General features: G+C 41.5%; 1 protein-coding gene across 2 annotated transcripts in view; it reads left to right on the top strand.

Moving 5' to 3' along the window:
* TMEM245 (transmembrane protein 245) overlaps positions 1-14330 on the top strand; it is a 108725-nt gene extending 94395 nt beyond the window's left edge. For both annotated transcript variants that reach the window (XM_045882869.3, XM_045882870.3), the window contains one exon: positions 9395-14330. In XM_045882869.3, coding sequence (XP_045738825.1) covers positions 9395-9440 — 46 coding nt within the window. In that variant the 3' untranslated portion in view covers positions 9441-14330. The remainder of the gene's footprint in view (positions 1-9394) is intronic.
* The last annotated feature ends 671 nt before the right edge of the window (positions 14331-15001 follow it).

Here is a 15001-nt window from a genome sequence, read left to right as displayed (position 1 = left end):
AAAAGTAAGAAGTCTCAGAATGAAGAATTTTAACTTTTCAGAGACTATACTACATTGTCCTTATTATTCTCCACTGGAAAATAATTTTTCCTGCCATTGGGTCTTCTAGTGTAATCAAGGAGTCATTAACGAGTTGATTCTGAAAATGTATTTACTGAAACTATTTTATGTTTTTCTTTAAAATTCTTTAGAGGGGCGCCTGGGTGGCTCAGTCGTTAGGCGTCTGCCTTCGGTTCAGGTCATGATCCTAGGGTCCTGGGATCAAGCCCCGCATCGGGCTCCCTGCTCCGCGGGAAGCCTGCTTCTCTCTCCCACTGCCCCTGCCTGTGTTCCCTCTCTCGCTGTGTCTCTCTCTGTCAAATAAATAAAATCTAAAAAAAATAAAATTCTTTAGAAACATGTTTCTGCTTATTTTGTGTAAATGTACTTTGTGAAGAAAGACATGGTCTTTTAACTCAGAACAAGTCGAATACAGTTTCTGAGTTAGACCCACTTGGTTAGAGGGCCATTTTAGCTAATGCAAGGCACTTAACTTGATGGCAGGGAAAAATGCGTTTCCTTAAAAAGAATAAAAGGAGAGGCACTTATGTAGCTTTAACAAAAGCTTCACCATTTTGAAGGTGGTGACCCTATGATTTCTGCCTTTACCTCTTAAAGGCAGATATGTGGGTACCTGAGAAACCAATGAACAGTTACTTGAAAGCAATAAAGAGCACTTGATAACTGGATACCCTACTCCTTGGGGATCCATACAAGAAACCAAAAGAAAATTGGTTGATCAATATTTTGCTGTTACTTTAGAAAAATACTTTTAATGATTCCAAGTTAGTAAAGCAGGAATTGGTTTTTAACTAATATGAATTCTTCCAGAGGCAAATGACCCTTTCCCCCTTCTCTGAAGGGGGAACTAACTTCTCTGAAGGTAGAATATTATTAATTAGGTGGCAGGGGAGCTAGAAAATTTAATGTGAGGGCTTTTATAGTCTTCATCTTTTTTTTTCTTTAGAAGTTGTGTATGCATGTATTTGAAAGGGTCAAAAATTTCTACAAAGCTTATTGTGAAAACTATCCTTTGCTTTCCCCTTGTCTCTCCTTTTCTGCTCTGAGAGGAGCCACTTTTTTTTTTTTTTTTTTTTTTTTTTTGAGAGAGAGAAAGAGCATGGGGTGGGGGATGAGGAGCAGAGGGAGAAGCAGACTCCCTGCTAAGCGTGGAGCCTGACGTGGGGCTTGATCCCAGGACCCTGGGATCATGACCTGAGCCAAAGGCAGCTGCTTAACCAACTGAGCCACCCAGGTGCCCCTGAGAGGAACCACTTTTTGACTCTAATTTGACTTTTACCTCCATTTCTTGAAATAGCATGTTTATTCCTTGATTTTTTTTTTTTTTCATGAATAGGCATTATCTGTTTCCTTCCCAGTTGGAAGGTGAGAAATTAGCTCTTTCCTACCCACCTCCCATTATTGAACTGTGATATCGGTTAGATCAGTATTTGGCACTTACATTATTATGACTCTGTAAATTATATTCCTATTTGAGCCTTCTTGTATATTGTGTCTGTATTTCCTTACTTTATACAGCTTTTTGCTTTCCTTTGAGTTATAAAGATACTGTGTTTTGTTGTATGTGAGTACTTACAATTAGCCTCAAGCTATGCACCAGGTGTTCACATCTCCTCTTGCTCAGTATGCTCCGTTGTATCAACTGAGCATATCTTCCTGATGAAGTCTCTGCTAGAGTCTTCTGATCTGCTCCAGTGGATGCTGGCTGCCCTTTCCCCCACTATTCAGCTGTCATTCCTTCAGCTCTTCCCTGTGTTGGAATTCTCACTCCCCATATTATTTTCTTTCTTGATTTATTCCCTTTTTGTTGGAGCACAATCTCCTATAGATTTTTGGGAAAGAATGCATGGGGAGTGAATTTTGGGAGGATGATGCATGTCTGAAGAGGTTTTTCCTAAAGTCATACTTAATCAATAGCTTGCCTGGGTAGAGAATTTTTTTTCTAAGATTTTATTTATTTGAGAGAGAGAGAGAGCGTGCGCATGAGCAGGAGAAGGGGCAGAGAGAGAGGGAGAAGCCGACTCCCCGCTGAGCAAGGAGCCTGACAAGGAGCTTGATCCTAGGACCGGGATCAAGACCTGAGCCAAAGGCAGATGCTTACTGACTGAGCCACCCAGGCGCCCCTGGATAGAGAATTTTATGTGTGAAAATTTTTACCTTTAGACTTTCTTTATTTCCTCATTCTCTTCTTGTTTCCATGCTTGTTAAAAGTCTGAAGTCGTTCTGATTCCTGAACGTTTCCTTAAAAACGTTCCTGATACTTGATAAGACCTTTAAAACTGGAAACTTATGTTCTGCAGTTCTAAAATTTTTCTTGAATTATTTCATTTTTATGATTTCCTTCTCATCCTTTCAGAAACTTAGTTTGATGTTGAGTCTCATACCCTGGTCATCTTATTTTCTTATCTCTGCTGTTTTTCCATTTCTGATTTTTTGCCTCCGTTTTCTGGGTGAATTTTTCAATTTTATTTTCCAAACCTTCCACAGAGATTTTCATTTTTACCACATTTTTTTCAGTCCTGTTTATCAAGGTGTTATTTACATAAATAAAATCTATACTTTTTTTTTTTTAAAGATTTTATTTATTTATTTGAGAGAGAGAATGAGGTAGAGCATGAGAGGGGGGAGGGTCGAGGGAGAAGCAGACTCCCTGCCAAGCAGGGAGCCCGATGTGGGACTTGATCCCGGGACTCCAGGATCATGACCGGAGCCGAAGGCAGTTGCTTAACCAACTGAGCCACCCAGGCGCCCTAAAATCTACCTTTAAAAAAAAAATAAAATCTACCTTTTTAGCATTCAGGAAGTTATTAGTTTTCTGTGATGCATAACAAATTAGCCCTGGCTTAATGGCTTTCAAACAACATGCATTTATTCTGTCCAAGTTTCCATGGGCCGGAAGTCCAGGCACCATGTAGCTGGATCTTCTGGCTTTGGTTCTGACAAGGCTGCAGTCAAGGTGTCAGCTGGAGCTGGGGTTTCCTCTGCGGCTTGGGTTCTAAGCTTGCCGTGTGTTGGCAGGATTCATTTTCCTGCAGTTGTGGAACTGAGGCTGACAGCTGGTGGTGGCCCCTCTCCGTAGGCAGTTTCGTATCATGGCTGTTGGCTTCTTCAAGGCCAGCAGAAGAGCAGTTTTCTGACTTCGGTTTCTGACCACTCAGACCCCTTTTTAAAGGGCTTGCCTGACTAGGCTCAGTCTACCCAGTATGCTCTCCTTTTGATTAATTTAAAGTCAACTGATTAGGGGCCTTAATTACATCTGCAGAATCCCTTCACCTTTGCCATATTAACACAACATAATCACAGTATCATTTATCATATATATTTGGCTGTTGGTTCCTATTAAGAGTGAGACATTCACTCAGGAGCTGTGGGTGGGTTATTGTATGTGTTACCATGATAGAATCTGGCAGAGCCATTGTCTTGTGCAATCCTTGGTGTCAACATTTTTTGGTTCCCCATTTGGACTAGTAAACCCCTCTGAGAAAGATCTTAATAATCTCCTGCCTAGAGGTTGGTGGCCCAGGGGCCGGCATTCTGGGAGACAAGAGAGGGAAAGGGACAGATGGTGTTCAAGATGTGAGTATTCATGCAATCTCCCGGTGTCAGTGTGTACCCCCACCCTCATCTCTGCCTCTTGTCCCCTACTCCAGAGATTTTTTGTTTTACCTTCTCTCCTGGGGAAAAAAACTCTTTAATTTTCTGCCGATGACAGGGGCAATTCCTTGGCCAGGTGGAGGTGGGCGGGGTTATTGAGCAGTGGAGTCGTACTGCTTTTTAAGTAGATTTTAAAGCAGTCCTTCGGCATTTAGCACCACCTTCACCCCAATTCCAGAGTTTACTTGCTGTCACCAGTTCCTGAGCCCTCATGGGGATTTTACTGAAGAAATCAAATTGTTTGCTGGCGTTTTCCACTACCGGCCTAGGATCAGCTTTTTAGGGTATGCTGGGTCAGAGCAGTTGTCCCATCTGCCTTCCACCTTCTAGAAGTTTATGGCTCTTACCTCTTACATTCTCTCTCCCTGCCTTCCTTTTCAAGTAAGTGTATGCCTTCAAAAAAATACTTTCACTGGCATTTTATTTTATTTTATTTTTTTAATTTTATTTTTTATTTTTATTTTTTTTTAAGATTTTATTTATTTGAGAGAGAGAGAATGAGAGAGAGAGAACACATGAGAGGGGATAGGGTCAGAGGACGAAGCAGACTCCCTCCCGAGCAGGGAGCCCGATGCGGGACTCGATCCCGGGACTTCAGGATCATGACCTGAGCTGAAGGCAGTTGCTTAACCAACTGAACCACCCAGGCGCTCTTTCACTGGCATTTTAATGAGGTTTTGAAAGGGCTTGAAGGAAGTGTGTGTTCAGTACCTCACCCTTCAGTGGGAAGTCTGAACAAACACAACCTCTGGGGACGTTTATTGGGGTGAAGTTCTGTGATAAAACTTTACGTGTGTTATTTTATTTGATCTGTCCAGTGTTTGCATATAGGTTAGGAATTGGAGGCTTCCATGTTTTATAGATGAGGGACTCAAGGCTTAGAGAGGTTCCCTTGCCCATAGCCACCCAGCTAAAAAGCAGGAGAGCCGGTGCGTTTCAACTAATGATCTTTCTTTTCCTTCTTGAGCCATCCTCTTCCCTTCCACAAGAGCAAACGTCGTCCTGTTACACTCAGGGAACGTTACGCTCCACTTCTGTGGGCCAGTTTGTGGTCATCCTTACTACTCCCCACCTCCTTGTTCACTGCCCTCACCAAGTGCTGTCCGTTTGTCTCAGCATCTCTGAATCTTCTTCCTCTGAATCTCCAGTGCCACGCCTCCTGGTCTGAGCTGGGCCCAGCTGCTGCATTTCTCACCTGGACTGCTATGGTCATCTTAGTCTTCTAACGTCTCCCGCCCTCCGCTTGTACAGTTCTCTCGTCCCTTCTCTGCACTGCAGCTGACATGTTCTCTTCAAAATGCAGGCATATCTGATCGTGACCCTGGCTGACCAAAAATGGCCTCCCGTTGGTTTTAGGAGGGAGATCAAAATCCTTGACATGGTTGCAAGGCCCTACCTGATCTGATCCTGAACCCTTTCCTCTTGCGGTCTGAGCTGCTGCCACACAGGCTTTTTCTTGGGGCCTCAGACACACCAGGCTTGCTGCAGTGTGATAGTAGAGGGTGGATGGTTGTATTTTGTTAGGCGGACATACCTTCTCTTTGCAGGCGCAGGCACTGGTAGCTACAAGTACGCATTTGCAAGACCGTTTCTGTGAACTACCACCTACAGGAAAAACGAAGGAGGGAGGACCCCCTGCTCTGATTATCACTGTTGATAATGCTGTTTGCAGTATTTGATGGGGGTGAATGTCGTGGACACACCAGAGCGTAAGGCTCCCAACTAGTGGTCCCCCGCACCACAGCATCTTCCACTTACCTGTTGGAGCTTAATACACATTATAACTGTGTCGTTTTAATTAATCATCTTTCCCAGTAGTTGGTAAGCTTTCTGAAAGTAGGAGCTAGGTCTCATCTGTTTACTACTCTTTTACCATTCCTAGCATGGTGTCCAGCACATAAAAAATGCTCAGTGAACATTTGATGAATTAATAGATTAGTGAAACCAAGAACAGTTCAGATAAAAAGATTTTTGCAATATCACCTTGAGGCTGACAAAAGAGGATGGGACATAGTAAGCCCCAGCCTTAGTGCTATATTCCGGATTTGTCAGAAAGTAAGGGATGTGCCTAATAGTGATGCCATGTGCTCTGTCACAAGATTGTGCACATGTGTGCGAGGTGAGGGTTTGGAAATACACACTCAGCTATGCCAAGCCAACTACGTTAATTTAGTCAGGTAAAGCTTTTTATTTTTAAATGTCCAACGTTTATTCTGTATCTTTAGGAGGCAAGGAGTCAACAGCTCTTGAGCTGTCAAATCAGAAAAAGTTTAAACACTTACATAAACGAATTTTTAAAAATCTTACCGAAATCTTTTGGGGAGGAAAATTCAGAATTCAAGGAGCTGGGATTGTAAATGGGAAATCACACTGCACATTCCCCATTGCCATAACTGTAAAATGTTAATAGCAGTCTCTGTCCCTCCAACCACGTGTGGTCCTGTTCTGCTTTTCTTGCTCTTAAATGAGAAATTCTACCACTGTAGTTCTTAGCATATAATAATCCATATGGTTTGGAAAAGAATACTGTATTTATTTATTTTTAAAGAATACTGTATTTAGATGACTGAGGTAGGACATTTACCATTTCTAGACATACTGTCAATGCAGTATTATCCCTTTGTTTCTTCCTATTCTAGAGAGGTCAGGATTTATGAACCCTGCTGATTTGTGAGCCCAGTGCTTCTCCATGAGGACAGAAATAAATTATTTCTGTATCATTAGGTTAGGGAGTTTGTTTTCCAGGAGATAGACATTTATTTAAGATCATTGTTACTTCTGGGGCGCCAGGGCTGCTCAGTTGGTTGAGCAGCTGACTCTTGATTTCAACCCAGCTCGGGTCATGATCTCGGGTTCCTGGGATTGAGCCCCGTGTGGGGCTCTGAGCTCAGCGGAGAGTCTGCTTCAGCATTCTCTCCCTCTCCCTGTGCACGCAGTCACTCTCTCTAAAATAAATAAGTGAAAATCTTAAAAAAAAAAAAAGATAAGTGTTACTTCTGTAGGCTTCACATGCACGCGCGCGCACACACACGTACACCCTGCCATTGCCACTCTAAACATCTAGAGAAGATAGAATGTTGAGTTGGAAAATTGTTAGTAACTGTTTTCTTAGCTTGCTTCAGTTTGTTTTCCTTTTTTCTGGGTCCTTTTCTAGGCTTTCTTGGCCTGGGGGCAGAATTGAATAGTAGGTATGAATTTCAAGGTGACAGCTAAGCTTACTTGTCAACAGAAAGCAGTCACCAGGCCAACCACAGTCTTAATCTCATTTCATGCATCTTTGCCCTGAGGCAGAAATTTTCATTCATAATATAGAGGAACTGAATAGAGATTCAAACTTGCAGATATCTTAGAAATGTGAAAAGATGTCAAAGGGTGAATTTAGAAACCTAATGTGTATTGGGAAATGCTTTTTAATATTGGCAAATTTTTGGTTATTGGTTTTAAAGATTTTCCACGGCTTCCCACAGCTGGTAGCCAACTTTGCCTGTACACAAATGTAAGAACACAAATTTAGGTGAGAGTGTGAAAAATAGATACATAAATAGACACCTAGGGCAATGGTTCTGGGTGGGAGTTGTGAGTTTTGCTCCCCTCAGGAGATACTTGGCAATGTCTAGAGACATTCTGATTGTCACAACTCCAGCAGTTAGAGGCAGGGATACTGCTAAATATCTTACCATGCACAAAAATGTCGATGGTGCTGCTGTTGAGAAACCCTGATTTGATATACAGGTGGACAGTAACACATATAAAACCTGGGAGGATAGAAGTCTTCGTTTTGGGGGATTTCTTTCAGAATGTAAAATTACTTAAGGAAACAAAGTTCATTCCAATTCTTTCTCTTGTCAGCATATATTCAGCGTGGTGGGTTGGGCCATGTCACACGCATGCCCTTTCAAAGCCATAGCCAGGAAGCTTAGCCATTCTTCCGAGCTGTTCCTTTGGATGTAGGGCCTTGCTGGTGGAGGCAAGCGTCAGAGGTGCAGAGGCCAGGGCCCCCCGCCAGGGAGGCAGCCTTGAGATAGGGCAGTGTTCTTGAATGTAATCTCTTTTCTGTAACTTGCTGCCTGTGCCCTCTTGATTCTGAAGTACTTCTGACATTATGCTAAAGGGTTAGTCTTTCATTTGCCTCTGCTCCACCCAGCTGGCCCGCCTCGTAGTGTGACGCGAAAATTGAGAAGACAAAGGAAGAAGGCAGAAAGGGGTAAGACGGGTGGCGTGAGTGCACAGTTGCACCTGATGTACAGATTATTTGCTTTATGATGTTTTAGATGATTTGTACTTAATGACAACTTTTTGTCACCTTTTGTATCTACAGCTGAGTTTTCTGAATTTTTGGAGTACTTTCCTTATATTCCACTTTAGGTCTGTTTGTAATAAAAAAGTTGAGTCATCTGTGTACAGTAACAACACTTGGTTATAGGTATGAAAATAAAATGGGCTTTATTTGACTGATAAAAAAAAATTAAGAAGATACCACATAGTATAGTGAGAGGGCTACAAGTTATAACTTGAAGATTTTAGAATTGTTTTGAAAAATGCAAACATTTTAAGCTCAACTGTTTTTCTGAGTTCCTAGTTGGTGATATTGCTGTAAAGGAGCAATGTAACTTCTGTCTGAAAGGGTAATATATGTGTGCTTTGTCTCTTTATCTTTTTTTTTTTTTTTTAAGATTTTATTTTTTTTGACAGAGAGAGACACAGCGAGAGAGGGAACACAAGCAGGGGGAGTGGGAGAGGGAGAAGCAGGCTTCCCGGAGAGCAGGGAGCCCGATGCGGGGCTCGATGTGGGGCTCGATCCCAGAACCCTGGGATCATGACCCGAGCCAAAGGCAGATGCCCAACTGACTGAGCCACTCAGGCGCCCCTGTCTCTTTATCATTTAAGATAGATTTGACTGTATATAAACAGAAAAAAAGCCCCCTAAACTAAAGAGTTTCCACCAGCAGGAGAACTCAAAATAACAATGACTTAAATAAGCTAGAGGTTTATTTCTTGGGCAAAAGAAGCCAGAAGTAGGCAGCCTAGGACTCGTATGGCTGTTCCACAAACATTCATGCCCAGTCTCCCTACATCCTGTTCTGCCACCTTGGTATGAGGTCTTTTCGGGTAAGATCTTGAGCTCATCATCAATAAACTCTGACCTGGCCACCACAGATACAGACCAGACTGGGTCACATCCTCCTAGCTCAGGCATGTAAATGATGTAGCAAAGGCGAGCTAGCTATTACAGTGCTAAGGTAGGCACCTCGGATGTGCAGCACCTACAGTGCTAAGGTAGGCACCTCAGATGTGCAGCAGACAACTCCATCCAGACTAGATACTACTTAGTCACATGGTCGGTCATACATGGTTTCAAGGGAGTCTGGGGAGATTGTCTTGGATGGGAGACAATGGACCCAGCAAAAAAAAAAAAAAAAAAGAATTCTTGTTACCAAAGACGGAGAGCCAACTAGCTGACTTTGAAACAATACTTGGTGAAAGTATTAGCGATACATAGTGACCATATAACCTTGTCAAGGCTCTCAGGTTATAAAAATAAAATGTTGTTCTATGGTAATTACTTACTGGTTGGACACTGTTGTGCTTTTCTTTTTTTAAAGTATTTCTTTGGCTTCATCCACACCCCCTCCCCTCTTTCCAAAAGCAGAACTAATCATTCTCTCTTTTCTCCTTACAGGACTTGCCATGATATTTCTGACGATCTGAAATCTTCAGTAAACTGACATGGTTTGCAACAGAGTGATTTCTGTAGGAGGTTCAGTCTTGATAGTGAGTTCAGCCCAGCTGTGGCCTTCTGTCCTTTCATCTGTGCCTAGCAAACAGAGCCCAGGAAAGAAGCAGAACCCTCCTGGCCTTCCAAACAGAATGCCTGGACAAGAGAGAACTTGCTGTGTGTTGCTTTGCCTTTTAAAGCACAGCTTTAGAGCTCAGAATTGTGGTTTGCTCACTTACTTCTTGCTAAGATGGCTTGAAAAGTTTCAGTTTATACACTGGTACCATGGCTCGAAATTTCCCACTTTTGGTTATCTATATTATTATTATATGTATTTATAAAGTTATTTTAAGAGTCCTGAACTACCTGCTGTTAAAAGTATTTGCCATGTAATTTTCTTCTGGTTTAAGAAATCTGTTCTTGAACTTTTTTATGACCGTCACGTTTTAATGAAGAGGGTTTTTCACTTTTGAATATGTAGTTGTTTGAGCGGGAAAAGGAAGCCTTCTACCCTTGTACCTACTCCCCTCTAGAAGTGTAAGGTGGGGTGGCTTATTTCAAGGTCATCTAGGTGTGTGTTGCAACCACAGGAGCCACAGAAAAACAAGCTCTTCCTGCCCTTTCTCCTCCCTCCATCTGCCATTACACTATTGCCAAATTCTTAAAACTTGGTTGACTACTTTGAAGCAACATACTTACTAAGCTGCTGTTAATGGTACCAGTATGACAGAATTCATGTTGTGGTTCAGTTTTTCTTTCCAAATGCTTTAAGTGAAAAATCTCAGGAGTAACAGTTCTCTGAGTTGTTAAATGGATCCCTGTTTACTTACTTGGAATTCTGCCAATTAGTTACTTATTAGCAGTAGAATGTTACAGTTAGGTAGTATTTTTCCATCACTTGGCAGAGTGCGTTGCACCTAAGACTCTAGATGAAGGCTTGTCGAATTATGACTTTTTAAGTCTCCCAGACATCGCAATAACCAGCATAGTGCTTTGCATTTTACAAAGTCATTTTGCGCGTATTCTTTCACTATCACTTCCCGGCAGCTTTCATACAGCTTTATGGTATTTTATAACACTTTCATACAGATGGGAAAACTAAGGTTCAGAAAAGTTTAGTAAGATTTTTACCTCAAATTTTTCTGACTTCACTGTCTGCCAGCTCTGCTCTGCTGTAGCCTTTCTTCTAATTCCTTTTGCAGTTTTCCCAGCACTTGTCCTGCAGTTAATGACAGGCTGGGACTAGAACCCAGCTCTTAGCTTGGTGTCCTTCCCACGGTAGAAAACAATCATCAGGCTCTTTCTCCATCCCCAGGGGAATATGGAGGAGAAAGTGTTCCTGAATATCAAAGACTTCCCTTTGGAAAACATTTAAAAGTAGAAATCCTTCTTTTTCTAAACCATTGTCTCACTGAGAAGCATAGTCAGTGATAATTAGCTTAAATTCATTCTGATATTACTTAAGAAATTAACTCCCTTTAGGAAAGAGGCTACTGTGAAGGTTTTGACTGTTTATACAGTAGACTGCATGCAGATCTCTTGTTTTTACTGTTCTTCTACAATTATAATCTGATATTACACCAACTGTTCCATTTGGCCGCTAACCGACTCCTTTTTTTCTTTAGCCAGTTGTTCAGTCATTCGTTCAGCAACACATTCATTGAGAGTTGGCCCTCTCTGGTTTCCATGCCAACCGCTGTACAGGGTGCTATAGGGGATAGCTCCTGGGAAGGCCTTCTCCCACCGTAAATCTTAGCCAGATCATGTGCTTGCTAAAATTATGAATTTTGCAGTAAAAGGGTTAAAAAAGAAATCAGGTTTGTTTTTGTTAATTGTATACTGATAAGTTTATAGCTATAATTGGCACATATTCATAAGCGGCAAGTGTTAGACACAGTTTAGTGTGCATAAACAAATTATGTTCCTCCAAAGTGTTTTTAGCTGAATAAAGTGATACTGCAAAAGACTAAACTCCAGCTAATGTATGGCTGTTGCCGGTCATAATTATTAGTATAAATACCAGATTCTTTAGAAAAGAACTTGGAGCCCTAAGAGAATAGTTTAGAGCTCCCAAAATGGGCAGTGATGTAATATCACCTAAAAAATCAGTCCTACACACGGTCCTCATGAGGAGACCGGAACTGCGCTGGTGCTTCCGCAAGCGCAGAAGGACTCCGAAGGCCAACCAGCTGGGGGAGGAGCCCTCGGCCAGAGAAACCTATCCCCTCAGACAGACAGTGAAGAGGCTTTACAAGATTTTCACAGGGCACAGAGCTCACGTGGCATGAAAAGCAAGGAGTCTCAAGCTCAGGTCTCAAAATGGCTTGCCCCCAGATTCCCAGGATTTGTCCCAGAAAGAGTACATTTCCTAGGAACAGACAGTGCATGGATGAAGTAGCTTCAGTAAACACGGATGCAGAAAGCCTATCACAAGTCTTACAATTTTATAGCTTTATTAAAGATTAGTTTTAAGTTCACATTCACTATTTCAGTTGTAAACCGAATGGGGGAATGAGAAAAGATAAAAGTCTCCACACAGATGTGCTCCTCTCTCTTCCGAGAATAAGGTATAGCATTTTTAGCATAAACACCATGTCCTATAAATCCTTCTGCAGTTCCAAAATTCCTGTCACATTCTGTGTTTCTGGAAGTGATCTGTCACACTGCCTGAGATACAACTCTTATTTATGTTTAAACTTGTGAGGATTCCTACCACTCTCTTCCATTAGAGGTAGTTAGCTGGTAGAATTTTCCTGTGACTTGTGAGACTGGTGTAGATTGACTCTTGACAAAGAGGATTACCCAGGAAGTGTTCTGAAGGCCTGCTGTATTTAAACAAACTCAGAGCCTTTGGAAACAGCAGCTGTTTATTCCAGTTAAAGGGCTGCTAAAAGGCTTGCAGATGAGGTTCTCTGGCTAACCTTGGTCTTAAATACCCATTGTGACCTTACTCATACCCCTAGTTCCCACACTGGTTGTATCTAGTGCTTTAGAATGTGTCCCTACTGGGCAAGAAATACTCAGAAATTCAGGCCATGAAGGGTTAGATTAGAGCAAAAGAATTTTAGGTGAGCTATCCAGGGCTCTCAGCGTCAGGGTTTGTAGGAAAAACCCCTTCAGAACTTCCCATACTCTAGTCCTGACTGGCAGTTTCCTGTAGGGGTCTTCTAAGACCCTTACAAGAGTATTACACTAGGCATTTCATATTGGAGGTAGTCTCTGGCAATATACTTCCAAGTGTTAGTTCCAGCTGAGAGCAACTTTTTTTTTTAATTAGTTTTTGTCCTTACACATTTGCCATCAAAATATATTCATTTCATTAATTTATTAAGGACCTGCAAAAAATGTGCTACCTGAAACCACTGAGCAGTTATTTTTTTTTGATAGTTTAAAAATAAGAGAATTGTAAATCAAGATGATCTGTCTACTAGTCATAGAAATTCTGTGCTAGAATGGGCCTTACATAATTAGGCGATCCTGTCATTTTCTAGGGGAGAAAATAAATCCAGATTAAAGTGGCTTTTCTACCACACAGAGAGTCAGTTAGTAACAGAATTCTGAGTAGAATACAGTTGTTTTTTTTTTTCCTTAGCCCACTGTTCTGTGTCTCTTCCCTTTCCCTTATAGCTGAGCAGCTTTTGGAAAAATGTGTTCCTTATAGCAGTAGTTTCAAGAGATGTTATTAGATGTTATAAGAGACAAAAGTGGGCATGGGGGGAGGGGACTCCATGGTCAGTTAAAATTGAGGAATGCTGAGTTGTTTCCTTTCTGTAGGACTTCTAAGAGTTTTTAGCGTGCTATTATATATTGTGAACTTATGAGGGGACAGATTGTGTTTACTACACTTATTTGACCTTAAACTGCACTCCCCTCCCCCACCCTCCCATCCTTTTAGCAGAGCTTCTCCAAGGACTACTAGTCCTTTGGGAAACATGGCTCTCGAGTAAGTTTACAGCTCTTTTAGGAGACATCCTTAATGGAAATTCTGAATGGTATATCTGTTACCATAGTACCACATAAACTATAATAAATCTCAAAGTTTAGTGAGATACCAGAAAGAGAACCTATTTGCCATTCAGAGCTATACGTCAAGTATAGAGATTCTTTTCCACCTATGGTGTGTAAAATCAGTATTTGTGTTTAGTTTTGCAAGTTTTTCCAGGATCTAGTAATGTGCAGATACAGTGATGATATATTGATATTACATTTTTATAATGCTTTTGTATGTCACTTTATAGTTTTCAGACTGCTTTCTTAACAACCCTGTGAGATAGGCAGGCGTTAAGTATTATTGAATGAGGCACTGGAGGCTCAGAAAGGTTTTTTGTGAATTTTCCCTTAAGTTTATACCTTAAATGATGGAGCCAGAATTCAGTGGCAGAACTTCTGACTCCAAGTCCAGAGTTCTTTACTCCATACCTGGTTTCTTATTTTTCTTCTGGCTTTATAGCTTACAGTGAAAGGTGTGGAAATGAATCTTAAAGTAACATCATTTTGGCTATTACCAAATCCTATTTCTTTTTTATTGCAGTGACCCAGAAGGTGTAACTCTCATTATAGCTGTCCCCAAGAAAACCCTTCTTCTGTCTTTTGCAGTGCCACTTGTTTGGGTGACTAGAGTATATTTCAAATACCATTTGATTCGGAAACCAAGCTTGGATATATAGTTGTAACTGCTTATGTAACTTTTGGAAAAGATATCCTCTGCATTCTCAGGCAAAGTAGAGATGGTTTGAAAGCAAAAAAGTTTATTCAAATATAACAGTACATATTCTTTATTCTCACACAGATGCTACTTCTTGGCTTTAACTTGCTTTGACAAACTTCTAATGTAACCTCTTTGTAAATGTGAAATATTTATATTTTGAAATAAAATTACTAGTGTTGAATGAATCAGATGGTAAACTTAGTCTCATTTCTGTGGAGAAATTTGATCTTCAGTGGGGTGAAACTTTCACGAATACATCCGTCTCCTAGGCCTTATGTATTTTCCTTTGGCATCAATGCCTACACTGAATTTTTATGTAATATGGGCAGCTTACATAAGAGAAGAAGATAGTCTGGAGAGGGAATGTGGGCACCTGAAAGAGGTGAAAGGGTCCAAGGCTGAGGCTAGAGCCCTCAGTGCACAGGGAAAGGTGGCCTTGTGGTAGACAAGGAATTGGTAAGGTGGGTGGCTGGGGAGTAAGAATCTGGGGCAGAGAAAGTTGGTTAAAGGAACTGCACGTTTTGAACGAAGAAAACAAGCCTACCTTATGGCTATCTTCAACAGCAAAGATATCTGTGCAGCCCTGGCAGACAGAGCTGAACCCCTAAGTGGGAGTGCTGTGAAGCACATTTCAACAGTGCTTGGGAAAGAGCCTCTGACACCTGGAGTTGGTGGTGTTCAGCTCATCAATCTGACATGGAGGGAGAAATAATCCTGGCAAAAGTGAAAGGGTGGACCCGCCAGCTTCAGATTCTTCTCTACTCTGCTGGTTGCTTACTGGCAGATATGTTCACAAATATTTCTCCATGCTTCTCAGTCTATTGCTTAAGCTGAGGACCCCCTCACAGGGGTTTCTGACAACC

Source organism: Mirounga angustirostris, unplaced genomic scaffold (assembly GCF_029215605.1).
Source record: "Mirounga angustirostris isolate CCGP_5_RB_7025 unplaced genomic scaffold, mMirAng1.0.hap1 SCAF_15, whole genome shotgun sequence".
In the NCBI taxonomy this organism is placed as follows: Eukaryota; Metazoa; Chordata; class Mammalia; order Carnivora; family Phocidae; genus Mirounga; species Mirounga angustirostris.
The sequence above is the reverse complement of the archived record's forward strand: the minus strand, read 5'-3'. Positions and strand labels throughout refer to the sequence as shown.